Raw genomic sequence first — 27357 nt, 5'->3', positions numbered from 1 at the left:
ATTTCGATTCGAGCAACATGCTGGGAAAAACAATAAGTTAATTAAGATCGGGACATTAGATTTCCCTTCGAGGTAACCGAACTTCGAGTTATCTTTGTTCGAGCTACGCGAATTTTAATACACGGAAACTCCATAGGAACAATCGGGACTTTCATTTTGCCCCCGAGGTAAGTGATATTCGGCTTATCCGACGTCGAGGTATCCGAGTTTGACTGTACCTTTGGAATCATGAACGTCATTTAATTTTCAGATTAATTAACCTTCAGAACAATGAACTGTAACTGGAAATTGCACCTCCATAAGTCCAATGTGTTCCTTTGCTCATTGCAGCAACCCTACAATTTCAATTCACTGTGCCAATAAAATCTTGTGGATTTATCTATGTTCTAATAAGTACAAACTAGCCATGACCACAGGTTTAAAGAGCACAGATTTGATTTTTCACATGAAAAACATTATTTTTTTTTCTCTCTGCGTTTCTTCTGACTTTGCTAGGGAGCACTGATTGACCATATTGCAAAAGATTTCTAGATCATTTTGTTTTGCAGCACCTGTCTTGGATCTTTGCAATTGTACCTGGCAGACTTGTGACTTACTCATTGCTTCTACAAACTAGTAGGATGAGTTGTTTCAATTACCTGCTGCAATTAAACATACCACCTAATACCTATCTTTAGCTATTAATCTAATTTGCATAATCATCCACACATCCAGTTGGCACTAATTAAAATGATGAGAATCTGAAATATAACGAAAACATGCAGAAGATTGTACATTAATGTATTCACACACTCATAAGTAGATATCCAGGTTCACATCACGTTACATTACTACCAGGTGGGAAGGAGGGAGATGGGATGACTGTATCTAAACTTGCCAAAGTTTGTGCTTAAAAAAAAAAAAAAAAAATCACAAGATTCATTCACATGATTAAGTTAAAATCTGTCATACCATGGCTAACTCAACTATGAGAGACATAAAGAAAAAAAATGGAATGCTTTAATTTGGTGTGTTCAGCTATAATACATGCAAATACCATGCATAATCACGCATGTTCTCTCCTGGCACCAATTTCATGCAAACTCCACCTTCAGTAAACTCTGGTTACAAGGATGAGTGCTTGCAATAAAAATATGCTAATTACAACAATCTAGTATAGCTACTTATATTAACTGAGTTTCATGTATTTTAGACAGATACATGTACAATAATACTATTATTGCAACACACACAAATGTGATTATGAATACAAAGTTTGAAGTCATGCACAAATATGAATCACAATATGCTAGAAGCTGAGTGATGACAAGAGAAATAAGAATCTCTTCGATCAAGTTCTATGGAATATAAGTAGGAGCACAAATAAACTGTTCTGCTACCTTGGCACTTTCACTTCATCTAAAAATATGCATGAACCCTAATCAGGCCAGGCTTTTTCGCCTGTGCTAAACCTGGAGGGAAGTGGATTCCACCCACCCCCTAAGATCTCGGCCGTCAGTGATCTCTGACCATTTTCTGCCATAATTAGCATAAAAATAATTAATAAACGTGAATAATGATAAAAATAGTCTGATTTTTGCGAGTTTCATGACAGAGCACCGTTTTCCACAGGCAATGAACACAAAATCACAAAATTGTGCACGTTTTGGGGTGACATGCAGTTGCAAAAGTGGGTGTGGCTTCAGAACAGTATGTGCGGATGTTGCAAAATAACATCATGTTATCATCTTTTTGTTTAAATTGGTCTATAGTTCTGCGATGTTGCTTCTTTTGTACTTGGTATAGCTGTTGAATCATATTCCCTTTGGCATAATTACAAAAACGCTGCTTCATTCTGCCAATGTATGGACATGCAATTATTTGCGTATGCCATACAACATGTGCGTGAACTTCAATGACATACCGTAGCTGCATGATTTACAGCTTTGGAACGCCGAAATTCATGCACATTTTTCAATATTTGTGGGTTAGGGAAGCAAGCAGCCAAAAGGGGACCTTGATGAACCCGGGAACCAAAGCCCCAATCCAGGTATGGCCACTCATCAGGAAAAGGGACTTCACCTGGCGGTAGTTCATGGGACGTTGGCCGTCGACGTCGGTGAAGCCGTACTCGTCGGCCAGGTCCATAGTCAGGAGAACTTTTCCAGTCTTGCGCATGATGTTCTTGTCCTGGGCCAGTCCCACCACACACTTCCCTGCGTACTCTGGACTCTCCCCCATCATAAAGATGTCCTTTCCCTGCAAAAGGTAACATTATCAGTGAGAAAAACCTGTCAAAGCTCGAGTTCTTCCGAATCATGAAGATGCTCTTTTGCTGCAATATTACTGTTGAAGCAGAAATTTATGAAAATTAATGTGTGTGTGCTCATTCAGGTAAAATGACTACTACAAAAGTGGAAGTTTTCGTGGTGTTGAAATTTTCGCGCATTTCACGCAACCAGAAACTAGCGCAAAAATAAAAGCAAGCGAATATTTTTGCTGGCCATATGTTCCTGTGCGTGATGTCTTGATTTCGCGGAATTAAAAAACCGCGAAACTCATCTTTCCCGGCCAAGCACGAAAAATTAGTCACGTGAAAATATCTGCTTTTACAGTACATATTTTACATTTTGTAGATTATTGACACAACAGTGGACACCAGTATTCTACAAATTATGTGGTGGAAAATACTTGCCATTTTTTGATTATCCACTACAAATATTTCAAAAAAAAAATAATAATAATGCACTTATGCTAAGAAATAGATATCATATGATTATGAATTTGAATAAATAATTTGTGAATTTCTTTTTGGAGCAGTTAAACGTATAACAGATATCAAACAGATTTCCTTTTGAAGCAATATATTGATGAGAGAATTCACCAATCAGATAACAGAGAACGAAGGGGGGGGGGGTGATAAAAGGAGGAGGGGTTGCTGGGAAGGAAGGAGGGTGGACATAGAATCTAAAGCTGGTGAACTCTGTCTCTCTATCTTTGGTAAGTAGTCACAGACTGAAGGTGCTTTAATACAAATACTAATTTTTTAGGAAAAAGTTCTTGAACGGTCCATATGAATATGCAAATGGCAAAGTGAGCGTGTCATCCCCTCACAACTTGCCGTATAGTTTGTACATAAAATTTTGAAATTTTCAGTTTTTCATTCAAACGCAATCATGCCCAAGGCTTAAATCCTGATATATCTTACTGATCACTATTCTAAAGTTATTCAGCCGGGAATAACATCATATTTCAGACTTCAATGACAGAAACATTGAATTTCCATCATTTTTTTTTTTTTTGTACACAATCAATGGAAAATTGTGAGGTTATGCAATGGTCAGCTCACTCATTTGCACATTCATACCTACTGTACAAGAACTGCTTTGTAGGAATTAACAAAACTTCAAAATGTCATAACTTCCTTATTTTTCATCCAATTTCAGTCAAATATTTTACCGTTGAACTTGAAAGATTCTACTCTTTATTCTTTTTTTTTTTTAAATCAGACTAACTTATTTTTGGACTGGATTTCCCCTTTAAACAAAAAATGGAAGAGAGCATTCACCTTGGCCTGAAAGTCGCCGATCTTCCAGGTCATGTCTGGGTCCTTGAACTTGTCCACAATGAGCTCTGTCTTGACGGCACCGGGCCAGAGTGACACGGCCGCCACGTTGTGTTTCTTCATCTCGTGGGCACAGTCCGCTGCCATTCTGTCCACCTGCCAAACAACGCATTAAAGGACAAGTTCACCTTCATAAACATAAGGATTGAGAGAATGCAACAATATCAGTAGAACACATCAGTGAAAGTTTGAGGAAAATTGGACAACCTATGCAAAAGTTATGAATTTTTAAAATTTTTGCGTTGGAACCGCTGGATGAGGAGACTACTACAGCTTGTGAGTCATATGCGTACAACAGTATAAAGAAAATGTAAAAGAAAATTCAACATATTTTCACTTTTTTCGCATAATAAAAGAGCACTTGACTTGCCTCTTTCTAAAGGCAGGGGGAATAATATTACCCATAACATTTGTCGGTAACGAGTCAGTGGAATGTGTACTTTTTTCAAAAGATGGAATTTTGTGAAATTCTCTTTATATTTTCCTTATATTGTTGTACGCATGTGACATCTAAGTTATTCATACACTGCAGTAGTCTTCTCATCCAGCGGTTACTGCACAAAAACTTCAAAAATTCGTAACTTCTGAACCGATTGTCCGATTTCCCTCAAACTTTCAATGATGTGTTCTACTAATATTGCTACATTCTCTCAATCCTTATGTTTATGAAGGTGAACTTGTCCTTTAACTTGTGAGGGCATCCAGGCAAGAGCGACACCACTCACCAATCTTGAACAGGAGACTCTTTACTTTAATCGGTTCTTTGCAAGCTGCTCACACACTTGGATGAGATGTTATACTGGCGTAGTCCCTCTTGACTTGGAGTATACAGAGCACTCCCGTTATAACACACACGGTTACAACAAAATTCCGGTTACAACAAACTAAAAATTTCAGGCCGCAACATTTATTTGCTTTGTTATAACAAAATTTCGATATAACGAAGGAAAACTGCCGGTCCCGAAGACTTTGTTATAATGGGAGTCCACTGTATTGGGTTAAAATAGGCACTGTATATGCCATATATTCAGCAAGTCTAATTTTTTTGCGAAACAGGACTTCTCAACAATTTCCTGAGTGGTTAAATTCGCGATTGTAGGGTATAGTACTGAATGGAAAATGTATGCATGCATGCCATGTTCATGTCGGGGTCTTCGTTCCCTTACCATTATTACTGTAAAACCAGAAAAATTCACAGCATGAAGCTTTCAGGAATTGGAGCTGACAGCATTTCTCACACCATGAAACTTTTGCAAATTGCCACTTGCATTCTATTCAATGTGTAGATGAAAAATTTTTTGTGTGCTTTTTATTTTTCTGAATCTTGGCTCCTCGCAAAACTTGGGAAAGTTCAATGAACACAAGAAGTCTTATTTTTACCATTACTACAAATACTACTGCTGCGAAATACTACCACAATTAATAGAACTATGACAACAAGTAACAAATTAATATATTTCTTTCAGATTCCATGAAACTCCATTTACAAATAAGTTCATCTTGTGGCATGGTAGTTTGCTATTTAATAAGGATGGTTTCAAATGGTAAACCAAAAAGAATTGTGCAATTGTATTATGGTGGCCATGGCAGGCTTGGTACATTAATTCTTTAGAGCATCCAGTGAACAAATTCAGATGCAATGCTATGCCATGAATCAAACTTATGATGTACACTGTACATGCTTTTGTTCCAAATTCAGGCAGATTACGCACAAAAATGTCAGCTATATTCTCTTTTCATCAAGAACACAGGTAACACCAGATTTTCTTAAACTGCAAAATTTGTAATACTTTGCAGTCTACCACATCCTATCAGCCTCGAACAAGCCTAAACTGGCCTGCTCCTAAGCTCCATTAAAGGTCCAGTTTACCTTTGGGAGTAGTCATTTGAAAAATGTTCAAGATATCGCCTTTCATGCATATGCGTAGGTCTGTTGTACCACAAAACACCCTCCCATATAAAAGTTTTGCAATAAATTCTAAGATATAAGGAGATGTCAGTATTTTCCTCAATAAACCGTAGCAGTATACAGTTTAGTCTGGAAACGTTTTTATTATAACCATTGTTCACATTTTCTATATCTAACAATACTTAGCATCCACTGTACTGATTCAAATTTTCACAGTAGTTGTATCTACCCCTAACTCACATTTTAGAACTATTTTAAAGCACTAATGCTGGGTTTTTGTTTCATCTGCAAATGGTAAATTATGCCTTTAATGTTCAGATGTTTCCATTTTGAAGCAAAGGAGACCTGAAGTGACTTAATGTTGAAAAAGAAAAATGTCACTGAGCTATGTGTGCACACTTTCTGCCCGAGAGAGAATGAGAAAATATATAGCAGAGGATGAAAGGTGAAACTATGACAGAATGATATAAGGTTAACAGGGTGAGCAATTCACAGCAATTTGAGGCTCAATTACCCAATTTATATTGGGTGCAGTTTGGATGAATGTCTAACCTTCTATTTCCTTCCTTTTTCTTTCTCCTTTAATGTTATGAGCATTAACATGGTTAGAAATCAGAAATGGCACATTAACACATTCCTGTTGGGCAGCTATCCAGGAGGAAATGCATCAATTTTCAAAGAACCTGTCAGTGTCATATGATATAGGCAGTTACAACAACAATAAAAAAAAAAAACCCACTTTTAGCGAGTCAATGCTCCCCAGCAATTTGTCATTTTGAGTATTCATGCTTATAAATAATAACAGTGTACCAAAATGACAAGTGAATAATATGGGAGTTTAAACAACTGTATTACAAAATTCAAACTGCCGTGCCTTTGTTTCATGCCAAAGTCTTAATAACAAAAGTTGAACATCAATTAATAGATAACAGTTTCAAAAAGCTACGACAAGAGAAAAGATTGCACTGAGAATTGAGTTCACTCCTGCTGTGTTTGTGTCCTCATGGCCTTATCTTTTCCCCATCCTCTGAGATACTATAGAACCATCCTCACTAAGTTTGGAGATATCAATTTCATAAAATGAACATATTCATGCCACAGAAGTTTCAAGGTCTAAATCTTGGTTGACTCATTTCTCTTTTGGCTCATTAGTCCATTAATCAGTCTTTCTCATGATGAATAAAGCCCCTGAGCAAAGAATGACAACTTGTTGACGACTGTATATGGCTCACGTTGAACTACTATGTCTGCAGCTTGAAGAATCGATACTTACGGCAGCTTTGCCGACGCCGTACGCAACGTTGAAGAGATAACGGAGCCCACCCCCTGATGAGATGTTAATGATAAGTCCCTGTTTGGCTGGTACCATCATCTTGGCAGCATAGAAGGAGCAGATATAGTGATTCCTGAGAGGGAAGAGGATGGACAAGTGGTTACAAAAACAGTGTTTGCCTCTATAATTATGTGTGTTTCAAATGCTGGTATCTTTTCTGCCTTATGATGACCCCCAAGGTAGAAGATAGACCCAAGATACATCCATAAAGTGATTCTAGATATGAGAAATATGCCTTTTGTTTACAGTTCATATAATGCCTCATAATACTTTTAGGAAACGAGGTTTGTGGAATGAATAATACTTATTACACTTTGCACACACAACCTGCATAAATGTGAGAAATTAAATCTCTTAATATTGTCTGCAATGTTTTGCTTCCCCCCCCCCCCACTGTTTTCCATCTCCTACCATGCACCTGTCTAACATCTTTGTCATTTCTTCTCTCTCCACTCTTTGAGCAATGTTGATATTCCCGACGTTAAATTAGGAATATTACCAACAAATTCAGAGTACTTACTTGTATGGTCTGCATTTGAGCAATGATATTGTTGACTTACAATTACAAAGCAAAAAGTGAGAGAGAGACAGAGGAGGAGAGGGTGAAAGGTCAAAAAAAAAAAAAAAAGGAAAGAAAGAAGAAAAAAGGAAGAAAGAAAGAAGAAAGAGTCTACTGAACCAATACTACTCACCTCAGCCCAACATTATTGACATCGTCCCAGATATCCAAAGGAAGTTCCCAAAATGGAGTGTCGACAGCTTTAAACAGACTCTTTTACGGAGAGGAATAACAAAAAGAAAACACAGAAGTAGTTAAAATATCCCTAAATTCATTTCCTTTTTTGATTGTTACAGTAAAGACATTTTCCTTCCAGTTAACAGATGTGAATCAAAAACAAAAACAAAAGTTTGTTATCCTCATGGTTGCAGTGACTAAGATTTTTTCATTGAAACTATGAATGAAGATATCAGAATATGTGTTATTTCCTCTTTATGTTTCAATGACTTTTTCCTCTACCATGAACTATCAAAATCCCAGAAAACAGTTTGCCTTCCAACCGCAGAAGTGTTGATTGCTACAAAATGCTGCTCTCAATCTTTTGTGATTTGTGAAAGCAAAATACATGCAGAAGTTCTTGACTACACACAATACACTGAATGCCAGTCACCAAATTGTGAAAGTTTCATGCAGCGAAAAAGGCTGTCGGCTCCAATTTGTGAAAGCTTCATGACGTGAATGTTTCGGGTGCACGACACGAGACCGACACCCAAGAGTCATACAGCCCATGAGTTATACAGCCCACAAGTTATACAGATCACCAGTCATACAGCTCACAAGTTCGACACTAAGCAAATAAGGCCCACGAGACTGACACATTAAGCCCGTGTTGTATCTGTCGAACTCATGGGCTGTGTATACCGGTACCTAGTGTCGAACTCACGGACTTCATTTGCCTAGTGTCCAACTCATGGGCTGTATGACTTGTGAGCTGTATGACTCATGGACCTGTTTTTAATGTCAGACTCATGGACCTGTTTTTAATATCAAACTCATGGGCTGTATGACTCATGGGTATCGGTCTTGTGGGATGACCCCAATATTTCTGGTTTTAGAGTAAGACACAAAAATGGAGGACAGTGCCATGTTATATCAGACTCACTGTGACGGCAGCGTAGGCATTGTTAACCAGCACATCCAGTTTTCCATGCTGCTCTTTCTCAATCCTCTCGAAGAGGGCCTTGATCTGGTCATCCTTGGAGTGGTCACACTGGACAGGGATACACTTACCCCCTCTACTCTCAATCTGTATGATAAAGACACAAAAGTTACGCAAAAAAGTCACACACAGTTGCCAAACTTGAAGTTTAGGTTGAAAACTTAACTGTCGATGATTAGCTCCACTCCTGAATTCACGACATGGGTTCCCACAGTTACAACTTACGAGTGACCCACACTCAATGATTACAACAGAAGTGCAGAGTCTTTGCTCGATGACCTTATGCCCATACAAAATTGCGCAGTGAACGTTGATTATTATGTCCACACAGAGTAAAACTACGAATGGGGACCCCTCGTGGCTTCTGGAAAGAGCGTTAACCCTAAGATGTCTCATGGTTCTAATCATTGAATAAACTTTAAGATTGCTAACTTTCGAGTGTGTCCACACGGTGTTAAACTACAAGCTAATCATCAAGAGTGAAATTTTCGACCTAAACTTAAAGTTTAGGAACAGCGTGTGTACCTAACAATAGTGCTCGGAGAAGATTTTCTTCATCTCAATAGAACACTGCATTTCTTTCTACTGGATAAGTGAAAAAGCATGATCAAAAACAAGATACCTTGCATGATTATTGATATTTTCAAACTGTCGAAAATCAGTTTTGACAGAATTAATATTCCATGATGTAAATACACACGGATTATCAGAAGTTTTTGAGTAAATGTAAATGTATTACCCAAATATTTCTAAAAAACACGAAAAAATGATTGGTGTATTTTTACGTAGATATAGGAGAATTTGTCAATCAGTGGCAATAGGAACAACTTGAGGCAAGAATCATTAATTTGAATATATTCCATGATATCTACTTTCATAATGACATCAGGGAGAAACACAACATACTGAATAGTACATGTAGTTCAAGTTGTTCAATACTCTTTCTGGTAGTTTAAATAAATCACACTCCAGGCCTAAAAGTTTAATTACCTCACGGGATGTTTCTTCCAGTGATCCTCCAACACTATCTGGCTTTGGTTTTAGCGTTCTTCCTGTGTTTGGTGAAAACACAAAACATTGGACATTGCGTCATTAGTCCCATCTGTGTCAATGAGTCAAATGTTCACAAATTTCACACACATACCTATGGACAAGATAGTGATGTGGTACCAGAGAGGTACTGTAAAAGTGGATATTTTTGCGTGACAATTTCTTTTTTTTCACGCTTGGCCGCGTTTGGAGAGTTTCGCATGTTTTTAATTCTGCAGAATCAAGACACAAACTACTGGAACATATGGCAAGCAAAAACATTTGCACTAGAAATGTGCAAAAATTTCAACAACGCAAAAATGTTCACTTTTACAGTAGCTCAATTTCCCACAAGAGGGCTTCACAACCCTATTAAACTATCATCTGAGTAATGAGATACCTATTGTTGACTAAGAACAACAAGATGATGTAATAAATTTGCACAGACACCATAAAATCTTGTTTCATTTCGTATGTTCGTTCTTGGCCACAGACTTCAACTTCATAATGGGGACAAGCAGGAAAGGTCATGTCAATGACAGAGCTCTATTGAGGACATCTCACCATTGGACTTGTGTGGGCCAAGTACACAAAGTCATCATGAGAATACTGTCATGTCCTGCTATTCTTGGATAAACTTAACTTAAAAAAAAATAAAAAAATCATATGTTTTAAAAAAAAAATCTAAATCATCACTGCCTGATATCGAAGTCTTCATCAACTCTTTTACTTATTATTGCAAGTATGTCTACAAATGCTTATCAATGCTTAATCCCACCAAGTTCATATCACAGGTTTTGTTTGTTTTTGTGGGGTTTCTTTTTTTTTTTTGGCAAATTTGTGGCTTAGATTAGGCTTCTAATTCTGGCACTGGACTATAGACAAGAGGTGAGACGTGACACACATATTGATTGCAGGAGAATATTACATTTTCAGTTGCAGTCGCGCTACAGAATCCTGCCTTTAGTCACACACAGACCTTGGTAAAGTGCAAATACATTGTACACGTAGCTGATGAGGAGCCACTTTACCAGGAACGTGCCTAATTCAAGAAGGATGTAACCAGCTGAATATAACAAATGTCTCAACAAGTCATTCTTTTTGTTGTTGCATGCCTACGTACAATGTAATACTGATACCATGTTCAGAATCCCCTTTACCTCAGGAGGGTATGCCAGACAAACAAGTGGTAGATCTGAGGTAACCCAGTGAGGGTGAGAGAGGTCCCTGTTTATACTTTCCTGGTCATCTCAAATTATGAAGTCAGCATATAACTAGAGATTGTAATTTGTCATCACTGACAAATTAAGGTGATCCGATTTTTTTTTTTTAATCAATGATTCGAGTCCTGATAGTGCAAAGTCTCAGCTACAACATATTAAAATCTTAGAGAAATTCACCAAAGCATAAGTAAGATAGTGCTCGATAAAGAGTCATGTCAATTTTCATATCTAAAAAATTCCCTCCCATAGAGATAACACGTCATAGCGAAGATAGAAAGAGTACATATGACCTTTGACCCCACTTTGCACAGACAAGATGGCATCTGAGCAAAAAGTGGTTATTTTATGAAATGATCCCTGTAACATGGTCTTTACGTGTGCAATATATGGGAAAGATAGGACATGTATTCACCAAGATACAGGATGAAACATTTATGACCTTTGACCCTAATTTACATACCCAAGATGGTGTCTGATCAAGTAGTTGTTATTTTATGAAATAATGTACGTGACACGAACTAAACATGTGCAAAATATGGGGTTGATAGCCATTGTTGTTATTGATCTATTGCACAGAAAGTAGACTTAAGAAAGAAAAATAAAGAAAAAATGAAGTTATTTTATAGAAATTTGAAGAAGCATTAAAAAAATCAGAAAAAGATAAAGTTAGGAAGGGAGAATGAGACTAACTAAAGAAAAAGAAGAAAAAAAGTGTTCAAAAAAAAAAGTAAAAAAAAAATATTGGCAGGGGTGAGCCTCGAACCGGGGACCTTAGGATTACGAGTCGGATGCGCTATGCACTGACCTATTTCATCCTCCATAGGCCCTGTGTATTAAGCAAAATGACGCTGCATCGAAGCCAAGTGCCAATTTTAGCCAAGTTTTTCGACGTGATGCCGATGTCGTATGAAAAAATAGAGGGCACACTTACGATAGCCCAAAGTCTTAGCTACAACATATTAAAATCTGGGAGAAATTCACCGAAGCATAAGTGAGCTAGTGCTCGGAAAAGATAGTCGTGTCAATTTTCATTTCCAGAAAAACTGCACTCTCATAGAGATAACACGTAAACTGGTCAAATTTGACAAGATTACATTCAATCCATTTTCACGAGGTGATGCCGTCATCCAATCAAAATGTTGTTATTATATTAATGAAAGAGCATTTCATAAGCTACTACATACTGAAATCTGGGTGAAAATTGGCGAGGGATTAGTGAGATACGCTGGAGTGAACTTGAAATTTGATGACGTCATTTTGAAAATTAACTTTTTTTACTTTATTAAGAAATTTGATATCTTTTAATCATTTTGCCAGCATCGCCAACCCATAAAATGACATGTACAACTCATCAGCTTTCAGAATATGTAAAGAAAATGGGGGGTCATCGTCCATCCTGACGAGTAAAATCGGATTTAAAATTGGCGTTTTTTTGGCATCGTTGCACTGTATATCGCCATTGACGCGCGCGCAGAATTTCAACTTTGACGGGCCCGTATGACGTCATATTGAATCGGATTGACTTGAAACTTGGCAGAAATATTCCTTGACATTTCAGGCATCCGATAAGTGTGAAGAAACGGGAAATTTCTATGACATACGAGCTGTGCGTGCGCATATGCGCGCGCGCGTACGCGTCCGTCCAATTTTTTCAATTTTTCAAAAAATGCTCTAAATGGTCTGAAACGTGTGCAAAAAAATTTTGAGCTCGATTGGAGTATGCAAATATTTCAACGCGCGCATACGCGCACATTTTTAGAGAAAATATGAATTTTGAGAATATGAGTAGAATGCGCATAACTTGAAATATATGTGACGCAAATTTCATTGAAAAATTCCATTCCATTAATGAGATATGATTGAGAATGTGTTTTCATATAATGACGTCATAATGACGTCACGGTCAACTGATCACAATGATACATTAGATTTGTTGTCTTTAGGACATGATGCATACATGGTATAATTTTGAAATTGATAGGCAGAGTACTTTCTGAGCTAACCTCTGCACAACTTTTGGGGAGAAATAAAGAAATAAATAAAGAAGAATAAAGAATCAGTACAGATACAGAAGGTGATCCGAGAGGATACTCGGATCACCTAATTATTTCGATGGAAACCAGTGGCCATACATTTCTCCTTGAGAGAAGCATTCAGGTTTTGTGAGCACATCATGCATACTCGTGCCATGGACAGCACATGTTCCCAGCAGTGCATGTCATTTTTACCCTGTGATTCTTTAACCTACAGCTGCCTACCCCTGTCTGGGGTAAACATATCATAACCTCCGGAGGTTACCTTAAAGCCACTGTTTACCATTTGGAGCACTGATTAGAAAGTATTCGAGTTATCACATTTGTTGCATGAATGTATAGTTCAGTTGTTTCACAAAACATGCTACCATATAAAGATAAATTACAATAAAGCCACAAATATTTAAAGGAGATATCATTAATTTTCTCAATAAACCATTACTGTAGACAGTTTATTCTTGAATCGATATTAACAAAACGATTTTTTATATTTTGTATTTATTCAACTTCTCTTTTTTTACTTAACATTAATTACACTAATTAACATTGGTTGTTTCTATCCTAACTCATATTTCATAACAATTTTGAAGCACTACAGTTTTTTTTTAAATGATCGCTCTGCAAATGGTAAATAACAGCTTTAAATGTGCGCTGGCTGCATAGCACAACATTTACCTAAGACTCAATCCAGACTCACGCTTTGCGATTTGTGCCGTATCTGTTTAGAGTCCCAGACATCATACCTTAGGTAAACACGGCAAGACCTAGAGAGATTGTGCTGTGTTTGGGGGACTCTAAACAGGGTACGTGACTACAGTCCGTTAAATGGAGTCACACTTTTGAAGGGACCATCAAGTTACCAGAGTATATGTCTCAGCGCTGCTGAATAGTAGACTCACAATATGTTAAATATTGTCTCTGACAGATTATTTTGCAGAACATCAAACAACAATGTTCGGCTGATACATTTACCAAAATTTTGAGCACCATGACATTGTCTTAATTGGCATTTTGTCTGTAGATAGTACTTGTTTCCATGGATGCCAAGTGGTAGGATATACAGACTGTGCATGCTTGGGCTAACGTTTGATGTATAAAGTCTCATGTATAGGGGTGATATGTCTGAGTCAAACAGGGAGCCTCGCTAACATGAGAGGACAATAAGCGTGTTTCTACTGAGAGCACCTCGCATCACCTCGCATCTCCGCGAATTTTGTCCCCCGCGTCACCTTGCATTTTATGACCACTCGAGCTGTTTCTACTGAGCGATGAAATATGCGGTGATGCGAGATGATGTGCGAAATGCGGTGAATCCAGAAGTCACATATTTTCAGGTCATAGTAATCACAAGACCTGCCTGCCCTACCACTACCTCTGCCATTTTGTGGTAGGCCACTGAATTTCGTTTAGTCTTTCCGTCCAAAATGCCCCTCACAAACATTTCCTGCCACTTGGTTATCAGAAATCGTTGCAGGTTGAGGGTCCAGTTCATGCTCTCCCGGGGCCCCAACATACTAACGTTATAGTCATGATTCCACGAAAACGAATTAGGGAATCTACAACTTCGTGACGATATAATTTTATGGGAAAATGAATGCAGTGTAAAATCAGAGCAGAGTATAGTAGAGCCTATAGTATAATAGGCTGTTGGGCACGCAAACAATAGACGATGAAAGCACGCAAGTCACATGTACCACCACCTCATATTTAGTAGGAGTTGGTACAGTGTACAAGGCATGATGCGTGCGAAACTACATTAGCTGTGTACACACAAGTGTCGGAATGTGCGATGAACCGATTGAAAAGCGTGGGGCGAAAGCTCCCAATAATTCGAGATTTCCGGTACACCGCGAATTTCGTTACCCGGTGTGTTTCTACTGAGAATCGTCCCTCGCATCACCACGTATCGACCACCTCAAAAGGTGGACGACAAAGCACCTCACATCGGCCACTACCCGACCTGTTTCTACTGGGGAAAAAATTTGAGGTGTCACCGCGCATCACCGCGAATCACCTCACATCGCCTCGCATCACCTCGAATTTTTGTCGCTCAGTAGAAACACGCTCAATTTGACTCAAAATCATCCTGATTGCCAAGTGGCTACACTATCATACAGCTGTGTTGCCTTTATAGAGGTGTAAATAATACTTGATATTCCAGCGGGAGATCTCCAAAAAGCGGGAGAGTTGGAGTCTCTGTATCTTTTTGAAAAATGTCATCCTGAGGGGAAAGTAACTTCCAAGACTGTTTAGTGCTGTCAATGTCTACATAAATACACATCATTTTATTCAAGCCCCATCGACAGCCAGTCAAATTCTGGAATTAAATCTGATGCGATGTCACTGATTGTGCTAATACCAGGTACTGTATTCGCCATATCTTTTGCAAGGTCTTCATTTTTGCATATCGCGAGTCAGGTGCTATTTGCAAATTTAAAAATGAGTGATGATATTACCTCTGATCCCTGCATGAATGGGACATGCATGCAAACATTTCTCAGTTCATTAATCGCAAATTTAACCACTCCCAAAATTGTCAGGAAGTCCAAATTCATAAAAAAATCAGATGCACTAAATATATGGCGTATATAAAAATTGTGATCCTCGCTGTAGTAGTCACTTGATTGCACTTTGACCAATCACCAACCAGCACATTATATGTAGATCATTGAACATAATCATTTATTTTTTGATGCACATAAAAATAAACCACAGATAACAATATTTGCACCAAATTTGAGCCAATAACATTCAGCCAATCACAAGATTTTAACCATCACTATTAATAGAGCTGGAAGATAACAAACATCTTTCATGAATTGAGAGATCTTGAATTCCACTTCCTGTCTAGACTCTGAAGTTGACATGCGCTATTCTTAGCCTGTATATCACTGTAATCAGTGATAATAGAGCTGGTCGCAAATTGATAGATTTAAAAGTAAATTGATAAATAACTGATATGGTAGCATAATGATCTAGTAATCAATTTCACCAAGCAGTGGTTTGTGCAATGGGACAACAACAAAAAGAAAAACCAGAATAGAAAACTCTATAGGAACTGCTCTAAAGGGATTACCACATGAAGCTAGAACTTTGCACACTCATTATAAAGTACACTGTATTCATGACTATTTTTTTTTAATACTATCAAACTCTCAATGCAATAACATCAATCTCTCAACACTTGTAAGATTTGCCAGTGAGGAGAGTTTGTAAGAAATGAAAAGAGATATACTGGTATTTAATCATCCAGATTGAAAAAAAAAAAAAAAAAACATCAAAACAAACAAACAAAAAGTGTTCTAGAAATAAGGCCTGCTGCAAAAATTGTAATTTTCATGAATTGTTTCACAATCTAGAACTTCTGCATTGTATACAAGAAGAGTTGTTCGTTGAGAAAATGAACAAAAATGAAACCTGACTACCTTGATCCATTTCACCTATTCATGAGTCTCAAGTCATCATGTATAGTTGGGTCATACATCTTTTCGTTGGTTCCATGATGCACAGTCACATTTGTTATCACTGCAAGCCATTTACACACAAATCATCTAAAGTGGCATTGACAATTCTCAGCATGTTCTGAGATTCCTATCACATGATCAAGTTTCATCTAATTGATGACTATGACCCCGTTTACAGTGCGGGGCCGGGCTCAGCCGCGGCTCGGCCGCGGCCGAGTCCGGCCTCAATTGCGCGGCCGAGCCTCGCAATTATGTCCGTTTACACTGCTGGGCTCGGCCGCGCTTTTGATTCAAACCTTTCAATATTTTGTCGTAGTGGCGCTCTGCTTGTAAACAAGTTTACGCAATTTGGTATAGTCTGGTTTTCAGACCCTTTGCCAAATGAATTCCGTGGCGACGAAGTCGCCGTTCGGGCAAAGGCCTTTGCCGAAGGAAAAAAAATCCTTTGCAGGACAAAACCACCTTAAACTATACTAGTTTTCGACCTTGAGGGGGTTAATATCCTGAATAGCGAAAGATACAGGCAGAGGGTTTGGAAGCCAGACTAAAATTGGCCGCGCAATTGGCCGCGCATTTGGCCCAGTTTGCGTTTACACCAAGAAGAGGCAGGGCTCGGCCGTGGCTCGGCCGCGGCCGAGACCACCTCCAGAGCGAGGCCAAATGCGAGGCCAATTTTGGCCTCGCATTTGGCCTTTTGCGCGTTTACACTGAAGCGGGGCTGGGCTCGGCCGCGGCTCGGCCGTGGCCGAGCCTCGCACTGTAAACGGGGTCTATAACTGGCATTGGACTAATGAAGAAAACATAAATATTTGCTTTCAATGATATATAATACATTGGCCTGGAAGTTTGACTATACTTTGCATGAATTTCTTGATGGATGTTTTTTTTTTTTTTTCTTTTTTAAATACATGACATTGTATACCTCACACATCTCTCTTTTTCTTAACAGCTTCTAATAATACCTGTGCAATGGTGCTGATATTGACATACTTCAGTGGATAAACTGACTGCAATTGTTCACTTTACAACTTTACAATTCAAACAATAAAACAAAAGATTCAAAAAGAACGTAAAATACAACAAATATACAAAAAATGCGCATCACTACACTCATGCACAAAGAGATGGCAAAGATTAGCTATTATTACACATTCCTGTGCAGTGGTTTTGACTGGGTGCATACTGAGGCCACTGGGACACCAGGCCAAGTTGCATGCATACACCCAGTGATGAACTGTTTAACAGATTGTCAACCTATACAGCAAAATCTTGGCAACTACCATTTAACTCTTCTGGACATTACACTGTTAACACAGTTTTAAGAACAGGTAGGCCTGTGAAAGGCAATTGTTGTACCTCTGCCAAAACCAATGTCTCAAAATGCCATAGCTTTTGCAAATGAGTGTTGTCTTTGGCTGTGATAAGGTTAAAATAGTTGAACTAAAATATTCTAATAGGTTCTATGCTATGTGATCAAATCATATGAAAATATTTACCAGTAATTAATCATTCATATGAAAAGGCAGGTCTTTTCAAATTTCTGCAAATAACAACAAATCATGAAATAAATTGCCTGCAGTCCTTCTACACGATATCAAGTAGCTCAATGATGTTGGGTACCATTTGTGATGGATTAATAAATACATGGTTAAATTTCACAATTTGTATGATTAATGTGATGATGCCTATTAAAGCATTTGTTCCAGAGCCATCCCCTACTCTTTACCTCTAGTGAAAAAGAAAAGAAATATCTCAAAGATCAAGGGATCACAGGATTAATCTTGCATTATCTGGGATAATCTGATGGATTATGTACATTTAGGATTTGACTGCAATTATTTTAATGATTCAACAACAAGAGACCCTGAATGAATGAACTGAAAGTATACTTAAAGGGAACGCAAACCCAAAGAGCAATGTGGATTGAGTAAAAGCATTAACATTAGTAGAACACATCAGTGAAAGTTTGAGGAAAATCGGACAATCGATGCAAAAGTTATGAATTTTTAAAGTTTTGGTGTTGGAACCGCTGGATGAGGAGACTACTACAGGTTATGACGTATGAGTGGACAACAATATAAAGAAAATATAAAAGGAATTCCACAAAAATTCACTTTTTTAGCAAAATGAAAGAGTACTTGACTAACCGCTTTCAGAAAGCAGTGGGAATAAGTGCTACCCCTAACATATGTCAGTATCAAGTTGATGGAATGTGTAATTTTCATGAAAAATGAATTTTTATTGAATTCCCTTTATATTTTCTTTATATTGTAGTCCACTCATACGTCATAACCTCTAGTAGTCTCCTTATCCAGCAGTTCCAACACCAAAATTTTAAAAATTCATAACTTTTGCATCGATTGCCCGATTTTCCTCAAACTTTCACTGATGTGTTCTACTAATGTTACTGCTTTCACTCAATCCACATTGCTCTTTGGGTTTGCGTTCCCTTTAAAGGAAACCTAAGCACAAATAAAAATGTGGATGAGTGAAAGCAGCAATATTAGTAGAACACATCTGTGAATGTTTGAGGAAAAAAGACAACTGATACAAAAAGTTATGAATTTCCAAAGTTTTGGTGCTGGTACTGCTGGATAAGAAGACTACTGTAGTTCATGGTGTCATTTTGAGCAACAATATAAATGAAATATAAAGAGAATTCCACAAAATCAACTTTTTCATGAAAAGTTGTATGTTCCATCAACTTGTTGACATTATGCAACTGGGTTTTATCATGCCTCGTGCTTTCATGAAAAGTATATGTTCTATCAGCTTGTTACTGACAATTATGCTCCGGGCTTTATAATGCCTCCTGCTTTCTGAAAGAGGCAAGTCAAGTGCTCTGCTATTATGCTGCAAAAGTAAAAATATATTGAAATTGTTGCTGTTTTATAGGCATGATATACCATTCAAAGATGAAACAAAACCCAGCAGTAGCGCTTCAAAATAGTTCTAAAATGTGAGTTAGGGATAAAAACAACCACTGTAAAATTGGTATCCGTATAGTGGATGTGAAGTATTGTTAATTATACACAAAATGTGAACAATAGTTACAAAAAAATGTTTCCAGACTAAACTGTCTACAATGGTTTATTGAGAAAAATATCAAATACATGTATCTCCTTATATTTTAGGCTTCATTACAAAAAAATTATATGGTAGGATGTTTTGTGATACAACCGACCTACACACATGCGTCAAATGTAACTGAATATCTTGAAAATTGTTTTAATCACTGCTCCCAAAGGTAAACAGGACCTTTTATCGTAAGAACAGCTGCATTCATAGAGTTTGACGAACGGCACTGCCATTGTTTGCGACTGTTCAGATTTTAAATACTAGTATGAACTGAGCGATATCAACATTACTGTTAAGTAATGCACAAATGATTGAATCTTAGGAAGGAAATATCAACTCAGATATGCCCCTTCTGTCAAGATCCATGTCTTTAAAAATTGTATGAATAGAGAGTTTGCTGAAGAGCATTTGCATTACATTTTTAAAAATTCCCCTTTGTATGTAATGTAATCTTACTTGTAGTGCAAAATAGATTAACAGAAAGAGAAGAGTCTAGATCAGGGGGGCATTTCATGAAGGAACTTGTCGGATAAAATATCTGACAAGTCAATTATATCCAACAAGTTTTGAGAAATTCTTTTGTCTGATTGGCTGATTTCTCTGAACTTGTCGGATATAATTGACTTGTCGCACATTTTATCCGACAAGTTCCTTCATGAAATGCCCCCCAGATGAACTAAGGATGAAAAGTCCCTCCCAGATGCTGTGTTTCCGTGGTAACTTGCCTGTGATGTAGACTGTGGCTCCGGCCTCACCAAGCTGGAGGGCAATCCCCTTCCCTATTCCCCTTGTAGCGCCTGTCACCAGGCATATCTTCCCACTCAGTGGTTGACTCATTGTGGCTGACGATCCCACACAGTTGAAACAGTTCCCAGGCTGGTAAATTTATTTGGCTGCAAGAAATGGATGCACACACAAACACAAACATTCCAGAACACATCTGTATATATCTTAAACAGCATATTCTGGATTATATTTAAAGAAAAACAAAACAACAACAATGATGTTCACAACAAACAACAACAGAACAAGAAGACAATCTTGCAAATTTGAACAATCATAATGGTGATGTCAGCAATGGTCCCATTATTGGCTCCTGAGACAATTGCTTCCATTTGGAAAATATCTACATGCTATTAAAGCCACTTTGAACATAAATTCTACTTGCAAACATAACCCTAACCCTAATCCTAATCCTATAGATCACAGCCATTACCCTATAAACCCTAAGACCTTGGAGAAGAAAAAAAAAAAAACAATAACAACAACACTGGAGAGATTGTTGCAGCAGCAAATGTCTTGTCACTGTCAGCAACATGTACATATAGCCTGTTGAAGACTAGTCAACAGTATAAGGCATGTGTCTTAGGAAAATTTGTGATGTATACCAATTATCAGCTCATCCTCAAAAGGGTGGATTAGAAAAATACTTCTTTGGCCTGATTCTGTAATGTAATTACAAGGACTACAGTACATAAACCACAGCTAATCACAAGAAAAATAGGCAACATAGAGCTCTATTAAACAAGAGACCCACGGGTCTCGCACTCACCTGAGTATCGCAAGTTCACCTTTCACGCAGTCACTAATCTAAATTATTCACGGTTCTACTAAAATTTGACCAGGCATTCTCAAGTAGAAGATGAAAATGTACAATAAGGGCCCAAATTTTTTAAGATTCCTTAATTTGGGGGGATTGGGGGCCCCCTGGGGCCCTCTGGGTGGGGCATGGTGCCCATTTTGATAAATTGAGATCCTGACCCCCTAGGGATGCTACCTGCCAAGTGTGACGAAATCCAATATAATGAGGTTTTCAGGAAGAAGATGATTTTTATGCACAATTCAGGCCCCCATTAGGACCTTCCCAACCCCCCCCCCCCCCCCCCCCCGCCCCCACGAGGGGCAACCCTGGATCTGCTATGAACAAACTTGAAACTACAGTCATTAATGTACTCACTCATAGTAAGCTCTATAACTTCTGATTCAGAAGATTTTTAAAGATTCCTTCATTTTGGGGGATTTGGGCCCCCCTGGGGGCCCCCTGGGTGGGGCATGGTGCCCATTTTAACAAATTGAAATCCTAACCCCTAGGGATGCTACCTGCCAAGTTTGGTGGAAATGGGTCATGGGGTTCTCAAGAAGAAGATGAAAATGTACAATTTAGTCCCCATTAGGACCCCTCCCCACCCCCTCCCCTGGGTCCCATGGGGGGGGGCACCCCTGATTCTGCCATGAACAAACTTGAAACTACAGTCATCAATGTACTAACTCATAGTATTAACTTAGCTCTATCACTTCTGGTTCTAGAGAAGAAGATTTTTACAGATTCCTTAATTTTGGGGGGTTTGGTAACCCTGGGTGGGGCATGGTGCCCATTTTAACAAATTGAGTTCCTAACCCCCTAGGGATGCTACCTGCCAAGTTTGATGAAAATCGGTCTTGGGGTTTTCAAGAAGAAGATGAAAATGCAAAAAGTTTACGCACGATGCACGACGGATGACAGACGACGCACAATGGACGCCGTACGAAGGGCGATCGCATTAGCTCACTTGAGCCTTTCACTCAGGTGAGCTAAAAACAGATTAAAATCTGAAAAAATTACGAACATAAAACACACACAGCTTTCACACTAGCTGAGCATTCACAAAGAGCAATTTGCAGTTTTGCTAGACAAAGAAGTTCCATTATGCCCTGCAATCTGTACGTGACTACCACTTTAAAATCACCTAACATAGCCCAAGACCTCAGATCATTTTCAAACCCGTTGAAGGTAGTCCTGAGTATACTTGGGCAGGTGTCTTCAGGAAATGCGAGTTTGAGCAAAATCGGCTTGTCCTCAACATGTCAAGAAGGAATCATTTCACTTCTTTCACTGGAACACCTTTGCCTCACAATTTCACAAACAATCCAGACCTGTGTGACCTGTGAAACTTACAACAATCTTCTTGTTGAAATAAATTCTGGATCTCAACTGATCTACTTACAGACACAAACTCCTTGCAATAACAATTCTGCACATAGTTCACATACACAAATCCCCTTTCCCTCCTTTCTATCCCATTCCAACCAATGAAGTTGCCATGGCAACCGGCACTCTTGTGAGCAAAGAGCAGACACAGGCACTCGACACCAGACAATATATCAAACAAGAAATGATCACTACTGATGGCATGACCTCTTATTTTTGTGGAAAACTCAAACAGCCTGTGATCCTACATGCAGCAATAGGTCACTGCCTGGTAAGTAGTATGCCACAAAAATGTCTGCATATATCGTATGGTTATATTTACCAGAGCTACTCTGCAGATAATGGTTCCAGTGTGTACATGTATTTGGAGTTGACTGCAACATTAAATATTGACAGGCATCTTGTTCAAATTAATGACATTCTTGCATCAAGTTGTTTTTCATTGCAACTGACTGACAAATTGCCATATATTGACTGTGAATAAGCACCAATTTAATCAGGGTTTTAGTAGTAGCCTTGATAATTGACAAATTAACTGCCATGATGCAAATTTGAAGGCTAAGTGTACAATGTATGTGTCTACTAAAACACTGATTAATTCAGTGCTTTTTACGGTGATGCTGGGCAATTTGTCAATCATCTTGTTGGAAATAACAGTACACTTAGCATAATTCAAAGGAAAAATTCTTTACATCTTTTATCCGTACATTTGTAGAAATCAAACTGAACAATGCAGATTTTCCCTACACACACCCCTAAACTTAGCATGACTCATCCAGCATGTAGAATAAACCAAGAGTCGCCAATGAATGACCTCCTGGTATAACTCGCAAGACGGGGAAGAATTTTGGGATCAGCCACTACCATGGCCATTCAATCTGAACAATACTGCCAGAAATACCAATGGGACTCAGAGACCAATATGACACCAAGTTGGCTGACAAGTCTTATTGCAGAGCATCTGGAGAAGGATCACAGTTTATGATTCCTCTGAGTACAAAGTGACCTTGCTTTGCAAAAAAAAAAAACAAAAAACAAAAAACATTGTTCTCAGTATCAATGCAGGATGACACAATTGCCCTTTCACCTACTTCATTATTACTATTATCATTTCTATAATTTATTTGGCTTTTAATCATAAATATCAATATTACATAATAAAAATCAGAACAAAATCATTCAGTTAGTCAGAAACCTACGGAATTGAACCAACAATCCTCACATTCACACTACGTCCCACATCACAGGAAAAGTCCTGCACTGCAGGACTTTCCCCTCCAAAATCATAATGTGAACTCTCACTGGAACTTGTCCCCCTGTCCCCACGAAGCAAGTCAGGTCCAAGGACCAAATTTTTAGGGAATAGTGACCATTAATTGGGCCTGATTGATAGGGTCCAGCTGTATTCATCGAATGTGCGCATGCGTAAGGTCTGGTGTCAAATGACAGGGCTCACCCCATTGCCCTTGCCACTCAGGGACAGTCGAGATTCCAGTGTGGACGGCAGCCATAAAAAAAGATAAGATTCCTCATGACTGTCCCTTGATGCGGGGCTACTGTAATTTGAATGCCAGGATAATGTTTGAAGAATCCTGAGAGTTAGACTGGACAAAACTGGAAACTAATGTCCAGATCTCTTCAAAGATCTATCAGATCAAACAATCTTGTTCTGTATGACATGGAAATCTGCGGCATGAATTCAAATCGGAATTTTACCCCAAAACACAAATTCAGATTCAGCGAATGAATATTAGAAGTTCAAATATATCACTGAAGTTTGAGAAAAATTAGACAATCTGTTCAAAAGAACTATGAATTTTCAGAGCTTTTATTCAATCAGCATGCATACTGTCATCTCAGAATCAGGCTACCACAATTTGTGATTTTGAGCAGGAAATTATATAAATAATAGAAAATACAAAGAGAATCCTACAATTATTTGTCTAAGTTCATAGCCACTTGACTTATTACTGATATATGAATTATGCTAAATAAATGGTAATATTATTCTACCTGCCTTCTGATGAAGTTAAGTCCTCTTTCATTATGCTAGAAAATTTGAAATATTAGTATTTTTTTTTTTTTTACAGTGTTTCACTACCTGCGACATATAGAAACCAAGTGTTGTAGCCTTCTCATCCAGCAATGGTGGCACTGAAATTAAAAATCCATATTTTTCACACAGATTGTCTGCTTTTCCTCAAACTTCACAGAAAACGATGGATTCTAATAACATACTCTGCAATCGTTGTACTGTGCATCATACTGTGCATCATGTATTTGGCCTTTTTGAATGGGGTATACTCCACTTTTAACCAAAAACATTTTACTTACTTTTTTTTACTTTACTTTTTTCATAGTGTACAGTGTGAACCTCATAGTTTTGGGTATGCTTGATAATATCCATGCCATAAGACTGCCTCAAAACACAGAGAGAGCAGCAACTTGTGAGGACATTGAATTCATAGTTCCCCTGATCAGTTTTCGACTCAAGATTCTCTCACTTCCCCGAGGGGAAACTTCCTGCGAGAGCTGGCAAATAAAGCAAGGCAGATCAAGGAATTCAGTGAAGGGGGAGAGGCACAAAGCAGTTTAGAGTTCTGGTGCCACTTTAACAAGCAAAAAAACAAAACAAAACAAAACAAAATTTTTTCCTTGTTTCTTGTGCCACCTCCAGGTTTCATCAAACAAAAACAAAACAAAACAAAACAAAACAAAGGCTTCAGCGCACTTTTCTAATGCCACTACAATCTGCTAGCTGACAAGGCTCATCGGATCATATTTCACACATAAACAGGGGGCGTGCATGCACTCAGTGCAGCACAGCCCCCTTTATTTTTTTTTAATTAAACAATTAAAGAGAGGCACGCACCCACCAACCGCCACTGCAGAAGGAAATTGTTTTAAAGCAGCATATAGATGCTCCTGTCAATGCGCTGTGTCAACCTCTACACTTACAGCAATTTCTGGAAACCCCAGCCCAAGTCAGGAGATTATTTTTGTAGCACAGACAGGAGCTCACCTCCTGAGTCAAATGAAATGTGCCACACAGAACCAGAGAAATTCCGGGGGGGGGGGGGGGGGGGGGAATCATTGAGATACTAATCACGTTTCACGAATAATATAACTCAAGTAAACTACAACAAGGTAAATGGTAAATGGTTCAATTTAGTGACAAAAGAAATTTACTAGATTATTTGTAGATATGAACCATGATAGGCATGAAGCCGCACAGTATAAACTAGACCTAGGTAGTAGAGACAGAGTCAGAGTATAAGCAACTCAACCACTGGCACAACATACATAACGAGCACAAATTTTCACTTACAAACAAGAACTGACCTTTAAAAATAAGGAAAATACAGAAATTTATTCATTTTCCGGAGAAAAGCATTCTTATAATTCAGCGCCTTACCAGGTACCAGGTAGATGTGTGCCCTCCCTGGAATGAAGTTCGAGATAGGCCTACAGCGAGATTACCCCGTGGCCGTGTGTATTGACTGAGCTGCGGTGATGTACCGGAGTAAGGTGCGGGGCGGGCGGGTACCGTGATCCCTATTCAGAAACCTCGACTCTCGAGTAGACGTCTATTAAAAGTTACACGTGTGCTGTGCTCCTCTTTCTAACCTTTGGCTTTGGGGGAGTCGGAGAAACTTCAGGGAGCGAGATGCCAACAAAGTACGTGTTCGCTAATGGGCGAGCACCTGTGGCACAATGAAGTTAGACATGCACCCACTAGTCGTGTGCACATTCACAGAATGTTAAAAAGAACAGAAAGAAATCCGATGAGATGCGTTTTTCGTTTGACGGCAACCGACAGGTTAGGTAACTTCTTTTAGATACATGTAGCTTGTTATCGCAGCTCGACGAAGACGGCGCTACAACTGTCTTCAGGACAGTATGCCCAGCGCGTAATGTGGATTGAGAGATTTTTTTTAGAGGTGATAAGAATATGAAATGGAAACAGTTTTTTGAACATGTATTCAATAAAGTAGGAGGGAGATTAATTTTTCATTGTAATTATGATCCCCGGTTATTAAATATTAAAGCGCCGAATTTGTATTTAGAATTTTTAGATATTTGGGACTATTTGAAAGGAAAGAATGTAATTGTTAAAGAAACGTATAATGAAAATCAAATAATTTTTAATAATTTTTTTATTTCAGGTAGGAATTTTCCCTTTAATGAAACATTATTTAAAGCTAATGTTTTTCAAGTTAAACAGGTCATTGACGCTGGTGGAAAAATTAGACATGGGGCTCATTTTATTAGAAAGGGCCTAAATGCAGACGATTTAATTTCTCTTTATGAATTGTATGATAAATTTCCAGCAGAATGGAAGGTGGCGAGAATAGGTAACGTGAGGGATCATATTTTGAGTGATAACCCTGCTGATGTTTTTGAAATTAGTCTTAATATAAACAAAAAAGTGTACCCCTTAGTGTCAGTATCTTCAAAAATGATTTACAATATTTTTATTGGTACCATTGAAGATTCTTTTCTTTCAAAACACCTAGAAGTATTAGCATTAAACATTGATAGATCGGCTACTGCAGTTTGTTTTTCTATTCCTAGAATTTCGACACTAGACTGGAAGCTGAGAGAATTCCAATATAAGCTTCTGCACAATGTTATTTTTTGTAATGATAAACTTCACCAGTTTGGAATAACACAATCAAATCTGTGCTCCTTTTGTAGGGAAGAGGTTGAAACATATTATCATATATTTTATAACTGTCGTTTAGTTTATCGAATATGGAACGAGTTAGGAAATAAACTAAAATTTCCTCAGTTTGTTAATATAAATTGGCTTGACGTTTTACTTGGATTCAGGGAAAACATCAATCTCGATGCTTTGTTGAATCATGTGTTAATTTTGATTAAGCATATGATTTATGCTAACCGTAAAAGTGGATGCTAACCGTAAAAGTGGAAGAGTTCCAACCTGTAAAGAAATATCTAGGGCAATCGCCACCTCAAAACAGTCTGAATATGAAA

The 27357-nt window shown here is 38.2% G+C and overlaps 1 protein-coding gene across 1 annotated transcript; it reads right to left on the bottom strand.

Annotated features, from left to right (window-relative positions):
* Positions 1 to 1304: 1304 nt before the first annotated feature.
* Positions 1305 to 25845, bottom strand: LOC140233023 (dehydrogenase/reductase SDR family member 1-like). The gene is made up of 8 exons (XM_072313132.1): positions 25775 to 25845; positions 20113 to 20284; positions 9555 to 9612; positions 8508 to 8651; positions 7539 to 7618; positions 6787 to 6919; positions 3548 to 3700; positions 1305 to 2238 (listed from the first exon to the last, which is right to left on the bottom strand). The coding sequence occupies exons 2-8, from the start codon at positions 20226 to 20228 to the stop codon at positions 1954 to 1956; spliced, it is 969 nt and encodes a 322-aa protein (XP_072169233.1). The 5' UTR covers positions 20229 to 20284; positions 25775 to 25845; the 3' UTR covers positions 1305 to 1953.
* Between the last annotated feature and the right edge of the window lie 1512 nt (positions 25846 to 27357).

This window comes from Diadema setosum, chromosome 9, assembly GCF_964275005.1.
Source record: "Diadema setosum chromosome 9, eeDiaSeto1, whole genome shotgun sequence".
NCBI lineage: Eukaryota > Metazoa > Echinodermata > Echinoidea > Diadematoida > Diadematidae > Diadema > Diadema setosum.
The sequence above is the reverse complement of the archived record's forward strand: the minus strand, read 5'-3'. Positions and strand labels throughout refer to the sequence as shown.

Coding starts and splice junctions, on each gene's coding strand:
- LOC140233023 (XM_072313132.1), bottom strand. CDS start 20,228: ATGAGTCAACCACTGAGTGGGAAGATATGCCTGGTGACAGGCGCTACA. Junction 7,619..8,507: donor ATGCCTACGCTGCCGTCACA/GTGAGTCTGATA, acceptor TCTCCGTAAAAG/AGTCTGTTTAAAGCTGTCGA. Junction 2,239..3,547: donor TCGGCGACTTTCAGGCCAAG/GTGAATGCTCTC, acceptor TACCTTTTGCAG/GGAAAGGACATCTTTATGAT.